At 38.7% G+C, this 19,204-nt stretch overlaps 1 protein-coding gene across 1 annotated transcript in view; it reads right to left on the reverse strand.

The window, feature by feature from the left end:
* Positions 1-19,204, reverse strand: part of CERS3 (ceramide synthase 3) — a 107,987-nt gene that overhangs the window by 70,489 nt on the left and 18,294 nt on the right. The window contains exon 3 of the mRNA XM_077762349.1: positions 10,065-10,238. Coding sequence (XP_077618475.1) covers positions 10,065-10,237 — 173 coding nt within the window. The 5' untranslated portion in view covers position 10,238. The remainder of the gene's footprint in view (positions 1-10,064; positions 10,239-19,204) is intronic.

Raw genomic sequence — 19,204 nt, forward strand, 5'->3', positions numbered from 1 at the left:
GTTGGTTAAGGGTTGGACTTCTGCTCAGGTCATGATTTCACAGTTTGTGGGTTCAAGTCCCACACTGAGCTCTCTGATGTCAGTGTGGAACCCCCTTTAGATCCTCTGTCACCCTCTCTTTCTGCCCCTCCCCTACTTCCACTCCCTGTCTCTCTCAAAACAAATAAACAAAAACCTTAAAAAAGTGAGATATAGCTACAGTTATATCTACAGCTATTTGTTGAGCTGTCTATTTCTCCCTTCAATTCTGTCAGTTTTTGCTTCATGTATTTTGAAGCTTTGTTGTTAGGTGCATATATGTTTATAATTATTATGTCACTTGATAGATTTACCCTTTTATATTATAAAATTTCCTTGTCTCCAATAACAATTTAAAAGTCTATGAAAGTCTAAATTGTCTGATATTAGTATAGCCACTCCTGCTCTCTTTTAGTTACTGTTTGCATGGTGTATCTTTTTCTAGTTTTACTTTCAACCTATGTATGTCCTTGAACCTCAAGTGTGTTTCTTCTAGAAAGCATATAGCTGGATCATGTATTTCTATCCATCTCTCCTATCTATGCTTTTTAGTTGTAGTACTTAATTAAATTAAGTACTTACATTAATGCAAAATACATTTAATTACTGATAAAACAGGATTTAAGTCTGTTATTTTGTTACTTGTTTTCTATATATCTTATGTCTGTTATTTCTCTATTCTCCCATAAGCTATCTCCTTTTGTGTTAGATATTTAAGTGTACCTTTTTAATTCTCCCTCTCCCTTAAAATATTCTTCTTTTAAACAATTTTTCCTAGTGGTTAACCTAGGGATTACAATTAACACTTCATTTATAACATCATAGTTCAGACTAATACCAAAATAATTTCAGAAATCTACAAAAGCTTCATTAGTTCCCCTCTCTGTGCTGTTATTATCATATAAACCATACATTTATAAATTGTATTCTAATTAACACAGAGTTATGATTATTGTTTTATGCAGTTGTCTTTTAAATCAGATAGGAGGAAAATGTGTTATAAATAAAAACCGTGTGTACACTTTCTATTTCTTTTTTTTTTTTTAAGTTTACTTATGTTGAGGGCAAGGAGGGGCAGAGGGAGAGGAGAGAGAGAATCCCAAGCACGGTTTGCACTGTCAGCACAGAGCCCAATGAGGGGCTCAAACTCACAGAACAGTGAGATCACGACCCGACCTGAAATCAAGAATTGGACATTTAACCAACCGGGCCACCCAGGGGCCCCATTTTTATTTCTTATGTAGGTGAATTTACTGGAAGTGCTTTTTATTTCTTCATATGGATTCAAGTTACTGTCTTCTGTCCTCTAATTTCAGTCTGAAGGATTTCCTTTAATATATCTTGTAGGATGGCTTTAGAAGCAACAAATTCTTCCAGTTTCTTTCATCAGAGAATGTCTTAATTTCTCTTTCATTTTGAAAGTTAGTTTTGTTCAGATGACAGGTTTTTTTTTTCTTTCAGTGTCTAGCTGTGGATCTCTTTAAGTTTACCCTACTTGGAATTTGTTGAGCTTCTTGGATGTGTATATTAATGTTTGTTGTCAAATTTGTGGAAATTTGGGGCTATGCATTTCTTCAAAAATTTTGTATCCTATTCCTTTTCTCCCCTTCTTCTGGAACTCCCATTACGCATATGTTGTTATGCTTCCTGGTATCCCACATCTCTCTGAGGTTCTTTGTTTTCTTTCATTCTTTTATTTCCTTTCTCTTCTTAGACTGATGACTCTTCTACCTGGTCATATATGCTGTTGGACTCCTCTAGTGAGTTTTTCATGAGTTTGTACTTTTCAATTCCAAAATTTCTATTTAGTTTCTTTTATAATTTCTAATTATAATCTTTTTATTGATATTCTTGATTTGGTGAGACATTGTTCTCATTCTCTCCTTTAGTTCTCAAGCTTGGTTTTCTCTCCTCCTTTGAACATGTTTAAAATAACTGACTTACAGTTTTTGTCTAGTAAGTCCAACATCTAGGCTTTGTAAGGAAGGGACATTTTCTATTGATTACTATTTTTTTCCTGTGTATGAACCATTCTTTCTTGTTTCTTTACATGTCTTATAAGTTTTGCTGAAAATCACACATGTAAATAATATAATGTGGCAACTCTGGAAACCAAATTGTCCCTCTCCTCAGAGTTTGTTTTGCTGTTTGTTATCATTGTCCATTTGTTTATTTAGTTCCTTTTTTGAACTGATCTGTGAAGTCTGTATTCTTTGTCATGTTTGGGCAGTGGAGTCTCTATTAGATTAGCTTAGGTATCATTTCATGATTAGACATAGATTTCTTTAAATGCCTGGAACCAATAAATCTCTTAGTCTTCACCAAGGAGCTCTGTGTACATTTTGGAACACACCTTCAACACTCAGCTAGGCGGCTTCCAACTTTGCCTTAGCCTTCACTTTCTCTTTGCACAGAGCCTCACGATCATCCAGAAGTGAGAGGTAAGGGCCTTCTCAGATCCTTCCTGGGCATGTGGATAGCCATGGGCATATTCAAAGCTCTACAACTTCAAGTGGGCTTCTGACAGAGCTTCTCAAAGCCCTCTACGGATATCTCATTTTCCATATTATTTTGTTTTATTTTATTTTATTTTAGACAGAAAGAGAGAGCAGGGGAGGAGCAATGGGAGAGGGAGAGAGAGAATCTTAAGTACCTCCACATCCAGTGGGAGCCCTGATGCAGGGTTCAGTCTCACAACTGGGATATCTTGACCTGAGCCTAATCAAGAGTTGGATGCTTAACTGAGCCACCCAAGAACCTTTCCAATTTTTCTTTTTAAGTTTTTTGGTTAGTCTATTGTTTGTCCCAATTGTTATCTACCACCTCAGGCAGTTCCAAAGTTAAACAATTGCCTCTACTTGTTTTAGACAAGCACCCTCAAGGAAAAGATTTTTCTGAGTCAGATCCAGTAGAACAGCCTTATAAGTACTATATTCCAGGGAACCACAAGACAGGTCAGGTAAGGATAATTCTCTGGTAATGATGCTTTGAAGGAGCTCTAACTCTGTTCTGCTCCCTTCAATGGCTGCCAGGTTGCCGGTTTCCACTGAAATTATAGGTTGTTGGTTTTTCAAGGCTATCACAAAAGCGGAAAGGCAGGATAGGAATAAGGAAGTTAATATGCCAGCCACAAAGCTTGCTATTCTTTCCAAGAGCCAGCTGTTTTTCTTAAATAACAATCCTGGATTGCTGCTAGCCTTTGGTTAATTCTGAATTCTGAAAACTTTATTTTGACAATTTTTGCTAGTTTTCTGATTGCTTTTAGGGAAGACAGAATTTTTAGAGGAACTTATTCTGAAATTTTTGTTAATTTCCAGGGTATAGTGGTTTTAATTTGCATTTTCCTAATGATATTGGACACCTCTTCATGTGTTTACTTGCCATTTGTATATTTTTGGTGAATTATCTATTCAAGCCTTCTGCCATTTTAAAAATCAAGTAATTTTTTTTATTATTTACTTATAAGAGTTCTTTATATATTCTGAATTTAAGTCCCTCATTAGATATATGTTTTGCATATATTTTCTCCCAGTCTGTGGCTTGTCTTTTCATTTTATTTACATTTTTAAAAATAGTTACAAAGGTGGGGTGCCTGGGTGGCTCAATTGGTTGAGCGGCCGACTTCGGCTCAGGTCATGATCTCATGGTTCATGAGTTTGAGCCCCGCTTCAGGCTCTGTGCTGACAGCTCAGAGCCTGGATACTGCTTCAGATTCTGTGTCTCCTTCTCTCTCCGCCCCTTCCCCACTCACACTCTGTCTCTCTCTCAAAAATAAATAAACATTAAAAAAATAATAACCACTAAGGCATTTCTGCATATCATATAATTCACCTTTCTCAAATATACTATTCAGTGTTTAAGTAAATTTACCAAGTTGTAGAATCATCACCACAAACCAGTTTTAGAAGATTTTCATCATCTCAGTCTAATCCCTTATGCATATTTACTGTTAATCCTGTTCCTTCTCACCCCTGTCCCAGGCAATCACTAATCTATTTTCTGTCTTTTTTGGATATTTAAGGTCATGGAATTATAAAATATTATGTGGTTACTTGTATCTGGCTCCTTTCACTGAGTTTAATGTTTTTGAGGTCCATTCATATTTTGGAATATATTTGGAGTAGATTTCTTTTTATTAATGAATAATAATCCATTGCATGTATGTATATAAATATATTAACAATGTCTTTTCAAAAAGCAAACACTTTAGCAGTTTACCAAGGGAAATAAAAACATGTGCCCTTATAAATTCTTGTATTCAAATATACACAACACCTTTATTTGTAATAGCTAAAAACTGTAAACACTCCAAATTTCCAACAATTAGTTAAAGGATAAATAAATTGAGTGTATCAGTATGTTGAAAGACTACCCAGCAGTGACAAGGAATCACTGATACACACAACAACACGAAAACAATCTCCAGTGCATTATGTTAAATAAAAGAAGCCAGACACAAAAGACTATGATCTGCATGGTTACATTTATAGTAATAGAAAAGGCAAATTATGCTGACAGAAAACATACCAGTGATGGCCAGGAGCTCGTAGAAAGAGGGAAGATAAACCAGACAGGGTACAAGAAAGTCCATCTAATGATGGAAATCTTCTTATCATAATTGTGATGATGATTACATGACTGTAGAGTTGTCAAAATGCATCACATTTTGGATGAACTTTATTATATGGAAATCATATCTCAACAAAGCTGATTTTAAGAAATAACGATATGTCCCTATTCTTTCTTCAGTTCTAACAAAGGCTCTATCTTCTGCCAGGTCAGTCTATTTTAGTACTTATTTAGAGGTTTCTGTGTTTAATTAAATGCCAGAAATTTTGGTTATGAATGATCATTGAGCTCTTCAATTTACTTTTTTATGAGCATGGGAGTTGAATAAATTTTTTTCTAAAATAATTTGATAAAATATATAAGCCAATCCAACTTCCACATGGACCGAGTCTCCTGGAAATGGCCCATACATTTCAGCGACATATGAAAACAAACTAAGTATGCACCAGATGTACATAGAGCAGTGTGGATAAATCATAAAACAGAGGGCTGCATTTTAACAAAGAAGAAACAAAATGAGGTCTTATCATCATAGCATTTACGTCAACTAACGATAACATGCACTTTATGTTTATGCACATGTTTTACTGGGTCACACAAACAAAAAGACATCAAATACATTAGAACCCAGAAGGCAGGAGTGGGACTAGGAAACAAGGATGAAAGGTAATTAATGAAAAAAGTAATTCAAATCAATCAGTCAAAAGAGGTCTTACACAGACCAAAGAGAGCATGCTATGATTTGAGGACTATGATTAATTAATTTTCCTTTCGCATAAAATGTCCAAATCAAACAAAAACTAAGAGTCCTTGAAACTAACAAAGTTTCAAAATAAATATTTGACAAGGTTTTGGATAAATAATGGGATTGTTTCATTTGTCTAACTTACTGGTTGAAAAAAAATTTTTTTCATGTTTTTTATTTATTTCTAGGAGAGAGAGAGAGAGACAGTGTGAGCAGGGGAGGGTCAGAGAGAGAGGGAGTCACAGACTGAAACAGGCTCCAGGCTCTGAGCTGGCAGTCAGCACAGAGCCCGACGCGGGGCTCGAACCCACGAACCGCGAGATCATGACCTAAGCGAAAGTCGGACGCTTAACCGACTAAGCCACCCTGGCACCCCGTACTGGTTGAAAATTTTTATTGGGAGGTAAACATTCATTGTTTTTACTAATAGAATAACACAAATATACAATATTTTAAATATGGTAATGTTCTCAGTCAGAGTCACTCAATGCTCTCTCAAATGTTAGAAACAAAGAAATTAGGAAAAATTTTAAAAGCAAAGCAGAATTGAGCCAAAAAAGTTTTTATGCAGTAAAGGAATACAACCAACCTCAAAGCCAAATAAAGTATAACATTCCCCTCTAGAGGGTCATGTGGGAGATTAGTATATGGATGAATATATACAATGGATAAATATACACATCCATAACATACTTGCTGATCTGAGGAATATGCTTATATTAAAATTATTAATTTAACCAAAAAAGAGAAATAATGGTCTTGTTTTTTTAAGACGCCCGGGCTTCAAGGACAGAAACAACATTTTTGATGAAACACAGGAAATATATAAATATAGTTTTCTATTTTAGCATTATCTTTCCTTTTCAAATAAATCTGGAAAAATCAATCACTTCATCTGATGTAAGTGTAAATAATTATGAAGAGGAACTTCATTTAAAACTCTGTTTTGAAAAAGGAGAAAAAAATGGAGTATAAAAAATATTTGATAAACTGAACTAAAAAGAGAAGGGAGACAGGTCTTAACTCGAGAAATACTTTAGGGATTAACTTGCCTGAACTTTCATTTTATGGATTATGGAATATAAAAAAAAAGTCCAAGAGGAAGAAAAAAGAAGGCGAACTTCTGCTCCCATATAAATGGTTCAAAGTTAGGTTAATTACCAAAGAATGAGTCTCTCAGGTTTGCTACTCTTGCAGAATTGAGCCTTCAGATGGCCCCATTCAGACACCCAGACAGCCCCCTCTTCATCTAGCACTTCATCAGTTGCCTGTGAGCCAAAAGCCTAGCAATTCGAGATCCTCCTTCCCTGCTTTCAATATTCTTTTATAGAATAAAAGGAAGGCAGCCCTAGGCAGATATTAAGCACGTGAAGTTTAAATACTGTTCCTTAACAGCAGGGCGCCTGGGTGGCTCAGTAAGCATCCAACTACAGATCAGGTCATGATTTCACAGTTTGTGAGTTTGAGCCCCACATAGGGCTCTGTGCTGACCGCTGACCGCTCAGAGCGGGGAGCCTGCTTCAGATTCTGTGTCTCCGTCTCTCTCTGCCCCTCCTCTCTCTCTTTCTCTCTCTCCCCCACCAAAATAAAAATTTTTTAAATACTTGTCCTAAACAGAAACAATAGCTCACTGGCATAAGATTGATTCCCAGTTCCTAAGAATTCAAAGGTTCTTTGAACAGAGTTTAAGCCGGGGGGTTTATATGAGAGAACAAACTATCTGGAGCACTGTAAGTCTCTGATAACATTTGAGTCTAATGTGCATATTTTGAGACTATTTGAATTTAGGACAGTTAATAACAATCCTTTTTCAACTCTTGGAAATTGCTACAGATGGGTCATTCCACCTTTCCTTCTTTGAAGAATGAGGACATATTATCCCAACATGAGCTTATGCTGCTCGGTAGAAATGGTAGGAATGGGGAGTGTATTCATTGCACAATTAAATGAAAGAAAAAAGATACCCTTTTGACTTTACCACTTCCATCCTTGCCTTGACCCTTCTGAGACCACAATTAACTCTGGTATAATGTGTTTATTCTACAAGTATTTAAGTTTTAGTGGCTCAGATCCCCCTTTAAATCACATTTCAGACACATAAAGGAATGCTTAGAAGAGTCTGGATAAACTGGTTAGAAAATACTGTGCTAGACTCCCCACTCCCCTCCCAGAAACAACAACATGCACATACAGATATGCCACAAGCTAAACCTTATAAGGAAAAGGAGTCCTAAATACAAAGCAAATGTCAATCCCTTTCAAATGATCTACTTCTTTGTTCTTTATCAATTCTATCTCTCTGTTCTTGATTTTCTAGGAAGGGACATCACCTCCTGATCTTAAATACATCCTGGCTAGCACTAAGGGATTAAAATGAACCAGCCAAATCACAACTACTGGTCACTTCATGGAATGAGTAGGTGTAATATAAATACAGCCTAGGACAAAAGAAGACAGCTTTTGTGTGATAAATACATTATAGGAGATGTTGAAACACAGTATCAAATTTACATGAATTTTTAAGATAGTTCGGAAAATTTCACGTTTGCTAGCTAATGTTTTCTGTAATTTCAAGAGATATTAACTAACTCTTGTCTGCCATCAGGAGTATTTCACTGTGGAAGTCCAAGAAGTACTGGTATAATGGGAAAATAAATACCCAACAGTCCTGAACTTGGTGTCATAACATGTCAGTTCAAGTCCCAAATCTACCCCTTGAACACTGTGTGATCCTGGCCAGGTTACTTACTTCTTATTTATTTGATGGAGATCATATCCCTGGTGATTTTATGTACTTGTTAAACTATAAGTTTCTACTCATATGCAAGGGGTAAGTAATATTTTATTTATGACATATGTGGTTTAATGTAAATGATATGGTAACCTTGAAAAAGATACAAATGCATGCTTCAAAAGGCATAATCTCGCCTCTAAGTTAAATTTTCCTTACTTCTATTGCATTCAAACAGAGGTGTGAGGCTAGTGGACCAACACATCATTTTCATAGTGAATGAAAAAAGCTAAGGGTGAGTTATTGGGAGTTAAACTAGATGAGGAGATTGGAAAAATGACATAGACTATACTTAATCCCTCGAGAAGAAGCAAGAATGGCCCGAGGAATTAGAAGAGGATTGGATTCCTTCCTGATTGTTGTTGGAGCAGCCTAGGCTAAGACAGAACAACTTGGTCCTCCACAGCTGTGCTGCTTTGGCAACCAAAAGAGTTTTCTAGTTCACCGTCCTGATCAAAACGTAAAAAAAAAAAAAAAAAAAACAGAACGNAAAAAAAAAAAAAAAAATGGAGCTGTCCACAGAGAAGTGAGAAATCTGTGGTGCAAATAAGGAGAAGACCTGGATGCCAAATTCAAAGATCACCACATACTCTGCAAGAGAAGCAAGGATTTCAGGACAGTAGAAAAGTAATTTGCTAAATTGGACAGGCAGCGGCAAATTCTACTTTATTTATGCATTCTTTGACAAACCCAAGCATGTGAGTAAAAAGTGGAATTAATGGTCAAAAAGGAAGAACATTTGCGAATGTTCCCAGCTCGAGTTTAAGTGGTACCCAGGGGCTTCCTCTCCCTCTCAATAGCAATAGCATATTGTTGGCTCAAGTTAAGTGGTTATTTGCACAAAAACCTTTTGGAGAGTCTATGAAACAGAGTTGGTCAAACCAACTCTTGAGATAAGGACCCTGCAAATGGTTATAAACATATGATCTGCATTACAGTTAGTCTTGGACTAAATGATCTTTATCAAGTTTTGTCTTAAGTTTTTCCAACTTTGACATTCAAATATTCTTTTTGTTCCAAAAAAGTTAATGTGCTAATAACAGTTTTTTGAAATAGAGACAACCACAGAGATTTTAGATGAACATTTATCTCCTGTTATCATAACACGAGTACAGTTTTAATAAAATGGTTGGAAGTAGTATCTATTTAAATTAAATTAAGAAAAAGAAAAGTTTACTTTTTTTGAGAAAGCAAATTGATATTTTTTCTTTGATTTCCTTATACTTTGGAATGAAGGGCTGCTATTAAAATTTTCAATAAACCTTTAAAATTATGCTCTAAAGCAAATATTAAGTTTAGTCTTTTTTTTTTTTAATGTTTTATTTATTTCTAGGAGAGAGAGACAGAGACAGCACGAGCAGGGGAGGGTCAGAGAGAGAGGGAGTCACAGATTGAAACAGGCTCCAGGCTCCGAGCCAGCAGCCAGCACAGAGCCCGACGCAGGGCTCGAACCCACGAACCGCGAGATCATGACCTAAGCGAAAGTCGGACACTTAACCGACTAAGCCACCCAGGCGCCCCTAAGTTTAGTCTTTAATGAGCCATTTTAGCTCTTTTATTCTAAAGTGACACAGACTCTTCTAACACTGCCTTTCTGGGAACCCATATCCTTTGTCAGACAGCATAGGACGTGGAAGATGAAGTGGGTCCCCACACTGTCACTGACATTCATAAGTCCTATGATCCTTAACCTTTCTTGATCTCAGTTTTCTTCACTGTGAAACTAACACACTTGAGGAGATTGTGTTCCAAATTTTAATTGTTCAGCTTCTAGATAATGTTTGGTGCACATACGATTTGATGAACTCTCTCAGGAATCTGTAGCCCATTAATGGCCACCTCTGAACAACAGATTATTTAAAGTTCTTACAAAGATTCCTGTATTCCAGAGTTGGGGCAAAGAAGAGGAATGGGAAGGAAAGACACACAAATACTACTTACTTTTCAAAGAAATGTCTGATAATCAGCAAGCCAAAAGCATATGGAATTGTCATGTACAAATGAGAGGGTTTTACAAAGACGAGTCCATCATGATCTTCAAGATCTGACCACTTTATTGTTGGTGGAAGCCAGAACCGTTCCTTCCAAAACCATTCTTTAAATGTCTGAAACATTCTAGAAAGATGGAAAAAGAATATGTTAAGAATTGTAAAACAAATGCTTAAAATTGAAATAATATTGAACACCACTACTCAAAATACCTACACCAGAGAGTTTTGAAAACAAGGCAAAATGGAATCCTATTATTCAATGTGCTTCATGACCGTACATTGCATTAAACAAGAATTACTCTGCTGATACTCTCAGAACAATTTTGGCTGTGACATGGCAAACTTACACGGCAAGTTTAATATACCGCTGTTCATACTTTTGGCACGGCATGTATTAATATTATGGGTATGTTTCTTCCTCTTCTATGAGTCTATGGTTTGAAAAATTATTTAACAGTAATCTGTCTCTACAACTTCAACATGCCCAAGGTCAATCTCATGAAAACTCCAAGTATGTATAAATCTATATTAGTATCCTGAGAACTTCTTTAGGAAATAAAGAACAAGCATATTTAACTTCATAGTACAGTAAGGAGCTCAAATTTGTTCATGTCAACAAATATTTATTGAGATTCTATTATTTGTCAACCACTGTGCTAGCCACTGAAAATATAAAAATTAAAAAGATAACATTCTTGCCTTGAGGACCTTACAGTCTTATGGGCAAGGCAGGCCTGAATATTTAGATGACTTTGACGTGTCTTTTTTAGGTACAAAAAAAAATGTCACAGGGTGTTGTGGGAACAAGATGATGGGCACTGAGCCCAGCCAGGAAGTGTCAGAGAAAGATCACTGGAACAGATGATCCTTGAGATGTCCTGAACAATAAGTAGGAGATAAACCAGGAAAGGAAGGAAATGGGGAGGGGGAGATAGAAGTTTTAAGGAGGAAAAGTGCTATGATCAAATAACCAGAAACATAGAAGAAAACAGAATTAGATATATCCTAATATCATTGTTTAAGCTATGAACACTTTTAGTCTTGACATTTTGACCTTGAGGATGTTTTGATTTCATCCTTTAATAGTTGATCAGAGAAAGGAATCAAAATGTCTTCAGATTAGTAACAAGGTGGTCAAAATAACTATCAAAACGTCTTGATTTGTAAATATCACAGTGCCCATTGACCATGACCAGCAGTTTGGTACAACTACAGTGTAAGAATCCAAGGTGTGGGATGGCTAACACTGTACCCAGAGTCTAAGTTTATTGTCCTGGCATGCTTCTTAATAGTTCCCCTTTACTTTCAGAAGTGCTCCAGTTTGGCCATATGGTCACTCTCATCTAAAGGCTGGTGAGTCAAGTAGGTCAGATATTTTCCAAAGGCCATTTTGGCAGCCAGGTCCTCTGTGAGCCCATATGGTCTCTTTGTGCCGACAAGAGGATGGCAATCCCTCTGGGCAGATGCAGCCCTTCTACCCAGTGGGCTGAGAGCTGGATTTCAAGCTCTGCGAGCCCCCTGGCCAAGCACACACGTGGCTGGTTGGTTGGCAGTGGTATGAAGTCCATTTGAGGAGACAGGAAGACTGGAGAACAATTAGGAGTTTCCAGTGCTGGATACAGTCAGAGATGGGAAGGTTTACACCACAGCGGTGGCATCAGGCACTGAATATGCTGATAATAACATCGTACACGAGACTATGCATGAGATCCAGACTAGGCAGAGAATAAATAATTAAGAGAGAAGTGAGGTTGAAGGGGGAAATAGAAGAGGTCAGAGCTCAAGTATGATGGGAGGGACTAAGCACCCCAGAGAGCAGGAAGTTTCAATCAGAGGTGAGGATCAGAGGGTGGAGTCCTGATGTTACAGATTTCCAACTTCAGGTGAGGAAGAATTCCAGAGTGTGGACCCTGACATCCTTCAGAAAAATCCACACCCCAAGCAACAGCTGAAGCCTGATGAGATAATTCTGTGCTTCATTTAGTCTCTCATCTGATGTTAAGAGATGTGCTCATGGGAAGTAGTGCTAACTTGTCACACCCACAGCTGCAAGGCTTGTGTGCGGAGACAGAAGCACTGCCTTCTTTTTCATGTGTTAATCATTTCGCTCTAATTTCTACTCTGGGGGAGGATGAGTCCCATGAATACAGCTCCAACTGTGCAAATATGGAATGAAGATAATAAAAAAAGACTTGTTGATATTTCCTCCCTATCAGGCTGTGGGGCTACAGAAAGGAAGGGGATAATCCTGGACTCAGGGAGCATATAACTGAGCAGGATCTGGACTCAGAGGGTGGCAGTGAGAACTGGGGAAAGAGTAGTCAGGAAGGGGAAGTCAAACACTTTGGGAAGGAAACTGGGGATTGAAGCTCGGTTGCCCGGGCCATCTGACAAAACTGACCAAAAGAAGGCATGAAGAACGGTGATCTGTTTTGAATGCACAGCCAGATACAGCTCAGTAAAAGAACAGGCGCAAGACTTGAGTCAAACTTCAGCTGAAATTCAAACATCCTACAGATCTCAGAAACCAACTCTGGCCATGGGAGGCTGTGTGTAATGAGCAAATCTTGTGCCAGGCCTTGACCTTCACCACATCAGATGAGTTACACCTGCAAGGGCAGAGATACTTTTTTCCCTAAAAGTTTGCCTCAGTATGTTCAACACTTGGTTGGTTCTAAATTTAATAGTCTAGAGGTGCCTGGGTGGCGCAGCCAGTTAAGCTTCGGACTTTGGCTCAAGTCACAATCTCATGGTTGGTGGGTTCGAGCCCCACGTCGGGCTCTGTGCAGGTAGCTCAAAACCTGGAGCTTGCTTCGGATTCTGTGTCTCCCTCTCTCTCTCTGCCCCTCCCCCGCTCACACGCTGTCTCTGTCTCTCAAAAAATAAAAATAAATGTTAAAAAAATTGTTTTTAAATTTAATAGTCTAGGGCTCAGGGAACTAACAGCAATGGTGATGAGTTAGTTTTTCTTTTGCTATTGTTACAGTAATTGTAACACAAAATAGTTTGCTCCCTCCTAGAATGCAACTCCAGGCAGCACAGATTATTTTGCCCAGAGTGAAATACAATTAAATAAATAGTTTACAATGGCTATTTAGGAGTTGCCACTCTAAATAATGCCCTTGTATATCATACGCAAGCAGTGAACCAAGATGTTGAAATTCCTAGTAATGCTAATATCTCACAGATTAAAACATTTAAAGGGAAATAGAAAGAATACAAAAGTTGAGGGTGGCCCCTTGGAAAATGTGGCTCATACTGTGAAAAAAATAAATCTAATTATTTCATTCATTCTTTTTTATGCGCTGCCACCAAACATTAATTATTGCTGCCTCAAACAGTTAAGTATCTCGTATTCACACCATACATAAAGTTTAACTCAACATGAAGCACAAATCTTAATTTTAGCCCTGTAAGAGCTAGAATTATAACACTCTTAGAAGACTAGAGAGGACTATACAGTCATAACCTTGGGTTAGGCAAAGCCTCCATACATATCATATCAAAAGCACAAATGCCAAAATTTAAAAAACTGATAAATTGGACTTTATCAAAATTAAAACCTTTTGTGCACCAAGGAACACCATCAGGAAGTAAAAAAGACAAGCCACAGGATGGGAGAAAATACCTGAAAATCACATGTCTGAACAGGGATTTGTGTTTAGAATATATAAAGAACTCTTGCAACTCAATAATAAAAGGACAAATAATTCAACTTAAAAATGGGCAAAGAATCTGAACCTGAATATTTCACCAAAGAAGATACACACATGGCCACTAAGCTCATGGAAAAAAAATGCCCAACCTCATTACCCATGAAGCAAATGCAAATGGAAACCACCTTGGGGGGTACTGTTCACACCCAGTAGGATGGTTATCATCTTAAAGATAACAGGTATTGGCAAAGACGCGGAGGACATGGCTGGTGGGAAGTGAAATGGTACAGGTGCTGTGGAAGGCAGTCTGGCAGTTCCTTGAAATGTTAAACATGGAGTTACCATATGACCCAGCAATTTTACATGTAGGCATTCAAAAGAGTGTTCAAGAGAATTGAAAGGCTTTATGCTACAACATGGATGGCTCCTGAAAACATGCTAAGTAAAAGGAGCCAGACACAAAAGGCCATGTAATGTGCAATTCCATTTACATGAAATGTCCAGAAGAGGTAAATCCATAGGGACAGAATGTGGGTTACTAGTTCTTTAGGGTGTATGAATAATACTGATAATGGGTACAGGGGTTTTTTTGGGGATATGATGAAAATGTTCAAAGATTGAATGTGGTGTTGGCTGCACAACTGTAAACATACTAAAAAACATTAAACTGCACACGTTAGATGGGTGGATTGTGTGGTATGTGAATTATATCACAAAAAGGAAAAAAGAAACAAACATTAAAGAAGCCTCCTCCACAGGGCGACCGGGTGGCTCTGTCAGTTAAGAGTCTGACTCTTGGTTTAGGGTTAGGTCATGATCTCACAGTTTGTGAGTTAGAGCCCAGAATTGGGCTCCTTGCTAACAGTGTGGAGCCTACTTGGGATTCTCTCCCTGCCCCTCCCCTGCTCACTCTCTCTGTCTCTCTCTCAAAATAAATAAACTGAAAAAAAGAAGCTGCCTCTGCTTCAATCCTTTTAACCCAGAGTTCATCCTGAGGTTCATGCTAAACCTTCCCATTATTTCATTTATGGGGCTTAAGTTCTACCTCCCAAATTCACTTGTGTCAAGCTTGTGTCCATGAACCAAGAAAAGTGATTAAATGAAGGAAAGACTATATCCAGGTTCAGATTTCAGCATAATTTAAAGCTCATGATTTTCTAGGGGAAAGAAATAGCATGCGTTAAAAAACAAACAGACTAACTGCCCTGAAGGAGAAGTGACTGTCCTAGGTGATTGCCCCCCGGGTGTAAGGGTGTTGGGTAGACATCCACAAACCCACATTTGAGCTCTAGCAGTGGGCTTTAAAAACTCAGGCGATGCCTCCAGCTAGCCTCTCTACTATCCTGTTATTTCTCTCGGGATGAGATCAGAAGCTAAACACAGAGAAAAGAGCTGAAGAAAACTGGGGCCAGCAGTCTCCAATCCTCTGAAACAGGTCACGGTCCCTCGGCTCCTAAGGCCACAGCCTGTGCCAGTACCTCTGGCCTCCTTTATCGCCCCCTGTCCCTGACCTTAGTGCACCGGACATGCCATTTGGGAGGTAGCCCAGCATCCGGCTCTCTGAGCAGCAGGGGAATCACCACCGTGGGGGGATAGTGCACTGCCCTTCCCAGTGAGAGAGCCGGCGTGGACCGTTCTCCATCTGCTGACAGTTGGCTGGGAAGGCCTCGGCTTGGCCAGTTGGATGCTTTTCTCAGGACTTTGAGTCTGGAGCAGATAGCAATGTCCAGCGGCAGCAGATGGCATTCCGCCTAGGCCACTGCTGTTGAAAAGATAGTTGTCATCTCTCAGCTTTTTGGCCTTCCTGATCGCCCCTGTTTTTTGGTTTCCACTGTCATCCAAGTCTGGTCCACCAGCCTTCCTTCAGGGCTGTGGGCTGCTTCCAATGAAGTCCTTTGTTTAAGATAGTAAAAGAGAGGTGGATTGTGTTGCCTCTATCCAGAAGGCTTACAGGGAACCAAGGGGCAGGCAGCCTGTAGCATTTGTCAGTTCCTCACTCTGATCTCATCTTGCTGACAACGGGCACTCATTCACCCCCTTTCCTCTCTCCCTCCTCCATTTTGGCTCTTGCACTGCCTGAGTTTCAAATCTGGCACTGGCATTGTTAATTGTCATCATGTAAGGTATTTTTTTGGTTCAGTATAAAAGAGGCTCCTGGCCTCTCACACAGCCATAAAACGATGTGCGGTGGATGACAAGATATATTACCTGTACAGCGAGTGGAGTGATACCTTTATGCTGTCTAAGTATGGCAATATTTCAATAATAACCAGGTAGAAAGAAAATTAGAAAATACTGACATGGGGAAATACTTACATTTTTTTTTAACTTGAGAGAGAGAGAGAGCTCACATTTGAAGAGGGGCAGAGGGACAGAGAGAGAGAGAGGCTTAAGCAGCCTCCACACTCAGCACAGAGCCCAATGAGGCACGACCTTGGGATCATGACTTGGGATCATGACCTGAGCCGAAATCAAGAGTCCAGACGCTCAACCAATTGAATCACTCGGGCTCCCCGGGAAACACCTGCATTTTTAAAAGCCCACAGGTGACTGCTATAAGCACAATCCTTAGTATTTGCAACAGTGAATCTGTACTTGTCGCAGTTGTCTATGCCGGTGGCCTCTTCACTTTGTGGACAGTCTGGGAAGCCCCCTGACTCCCACGGAAAACTTGCAGCCCACCTCTCATCTTCATTCATTTAGCTCAACTCTGAGCCTTTCTGGCAACTGAAATATTGTCAGCTCTGCTGGCAACTCTTCAAGCAAATGTATTCTACTTGTTGGCCACTCCTAGTGCCTTTTTATCTCTCATCAGCTACTCAAAAGTCCCCCTTTCCCATCCACTGTCCATTCTCTGAGTACTACAACTCCTATTTATATAAAACTATCTGAAGGAACTGTAGTATTTACATTAAAAATATCTGAAGCTCTTTTTTAAAGTAAGAAATATTTGCAAGGAAAACACCTGCAGTTATTTCCGGTTACTTTGAGGAAGTATCGGTATTGGAGGTAACATCACGATACAGCTGTGTTTTCCCACCTGCCAATACTGTGCAAGTTTCAAACTCTATTTTCAGCTCCAGCTGCCTAGTTTGCAGGAAGACAATCTAACTAATGTAGGTTTTTATGACTCATGATTTTCTGACCTCATGGATACAGAACCCCAACAGGGTGAAAGAAGCCTGTTGAGCCACTTTCTCAGAGGGACACCATTAAATTTGACCTTAGGACTGAAGAAATAAAACCATCTGGACCACAACTTTATCACTATTTGAAGCAACATTTTTGCAAAGTACTGAAAAATGTGGCACTCAAACCCTTGCTGAGGTGAGAACTCCCAAGTGAGGCTGAAGTTTTGGGCAAATTATCAAATTCTGGTCATTATCCCTACTGCCAATTATCCATGCAGTACCTACTGTGAATAAGCGCATCACCTTAGAAGATAACACTACAGAACATATGTCTTGGACAGAGGGGAGTGACAAGAGAGGGTCTCTACAGAACAGAACATGTCTTTCGGGGCCAGTGACAAAGAATGGGAAACAAGGCAGACAACTCTAATTGAACTTACGGTGTATTTCCGAGCAATAAAATGAGGGAAAGACATGTTTCAATCAACGTTCACTCTCTCAGAGTATTATTAGCGTTGGAGGATGTGACAGTTGGTGAGAGCTTTGGAGACTGGGTGACTGACTAGATTACAGGGGAACCCAGGGTCCTCTGATAACAAGAAAGATAGCTCCAAAAGACCAAAACCTTGCCTGGATTGTTCACTACAGTACACCCGAGGCTTGCCATACAGTACATGCTAAGTAAGCACTTGTTGAATGAATGGACAGAAAGCTTACTGAGGCTGGAATGGACTTTTGAACAATCAAGGAGTGACGCCAGAGCCAAAAATGATATCTAATTTAATTATCTACAAACGATCACATTTTTACTAGTTGCAAAATAATTTTTAAAATTTGGTGCAAGGGATCAGGTAAACATGTTTATCTACATTTCATCTGTTTGTGTTTTCTTTGGAATGATTTCTACTAACTCAGCCAAAAAAACTGGTTAAGCCTTCAAGATAAAACACAAAGGAAAACATTAGCAGCTACTTGCTTCCTTTAATAGTCTAAGGACTGAGCCAACTGTAAATTCCAATTCTAAAAGCATTTTAAGGGGTGCCTGCGTGGCTCAGTTATAAGCATCTGACTCTTGATTTCAGCTCAGGTCATAATCTCACAGTTCATGAGATAGAGCCCGTGTAGGGTTCTGCACTAACAGTGCCGAACCTGCTTGGGATTCTTTCTCTGCCCCTCTCCCACTCTCTCTCGTGTGTGCATTCTCTCTCAAAATAAATAAATAAAAACTTAAAAATGAATAAATAAATAAAATAAAAACATTTTAAACTGTGCCATTTCAAATGAATAAGACAATGCAAATGATAGACTAACTTACCTCCGAGGAATATTTATTGTGATTAAATTAGTGCACTAAAAGCCTTTAAATGCTTGGGTTTATAGTGAGAAAGCTGAAGAGAAAAACAAACAAATAAATAAACAAATCCTATACTTTGTGTAGAGAAGTAGTTAACAAGAAGATAAAGAAATCTCTCATTTTAATTTCATCATTGTATATTTTAAAGCCTTGAAGAAACTCAAGACAAACCTATAGATTAAAAAAAGAAAAATACAGAGTATTTGCAAACACAACCAGGGTATCACCTCAAAGATGTCATTGAGGGGCAGGATATCCTGAGTATTCAATCATTCTTTGTTTTGGTTACAGTCCCTATACACCCTTGTCTCCAGGTTTTCCCTGGGCATGTAGCTGCCTTGCCAGGTGAGACACTACCCAACCTCCCCTGTGGCACAAAGTGGCCATGCGTGACTGTGTCCAGGTGAATGACACAGCAGTGGAATTGATCTGAGTAATCTCCCTAGATACCAGGCTGCATGTGTGTCTTTGTTTTTTTCTTTGTTCCTTCCTAATAACTGAAAATAGGGATGACAGGATAGAGGCAATCTTTGAGGCCAATTAGCCCAATGTCCTGACCTGCCATGTGTCTGGACAGTTACATACAAGATAAAGAAACTCCTGTCATCTAGAAGTCATGGAATTTTGAGTCCTTTTTGTCTTAACAGCTCAGACCATAACTCGAATATATGTAGAAAAATATGAAGGAGAAGTAAATAAGAACTACATTGCCATATTGTGTTACATTGTTTCCAGGTAGATTATAAAATCTGGAGACATCTGCTCAACAACAACAAAATATCACTTAGAGAATAAAAAGGAAGCCTATAGACTGGGAGAAAATATTTGCGATATTTGCAATAGGAAAGTATTGTATCTAGGATATAAAAAGAGTTCCTGCAATTCAATAATTTTAAAAATCTGGAACATGTCTTCATTAATAAGTCAGCTGGGGACATGTATTTCCATT

This window comes from Crocuta crocuta, unplaced genomic scaffold, assembly GCF_008692635.1.
Source record: "Crocuta crocuta isolate KB4526 unplaced genomic scaffold, BGI_CrCroc_1.0 scaffold93, whole genome shotgun sequence".
NCBI classification, from domain to species: Eukaryota; Metazoa; Chordata; class Mammalia; order Carnivora; family Hyaenidae; genus Crocuta; species Crocuta crocuta.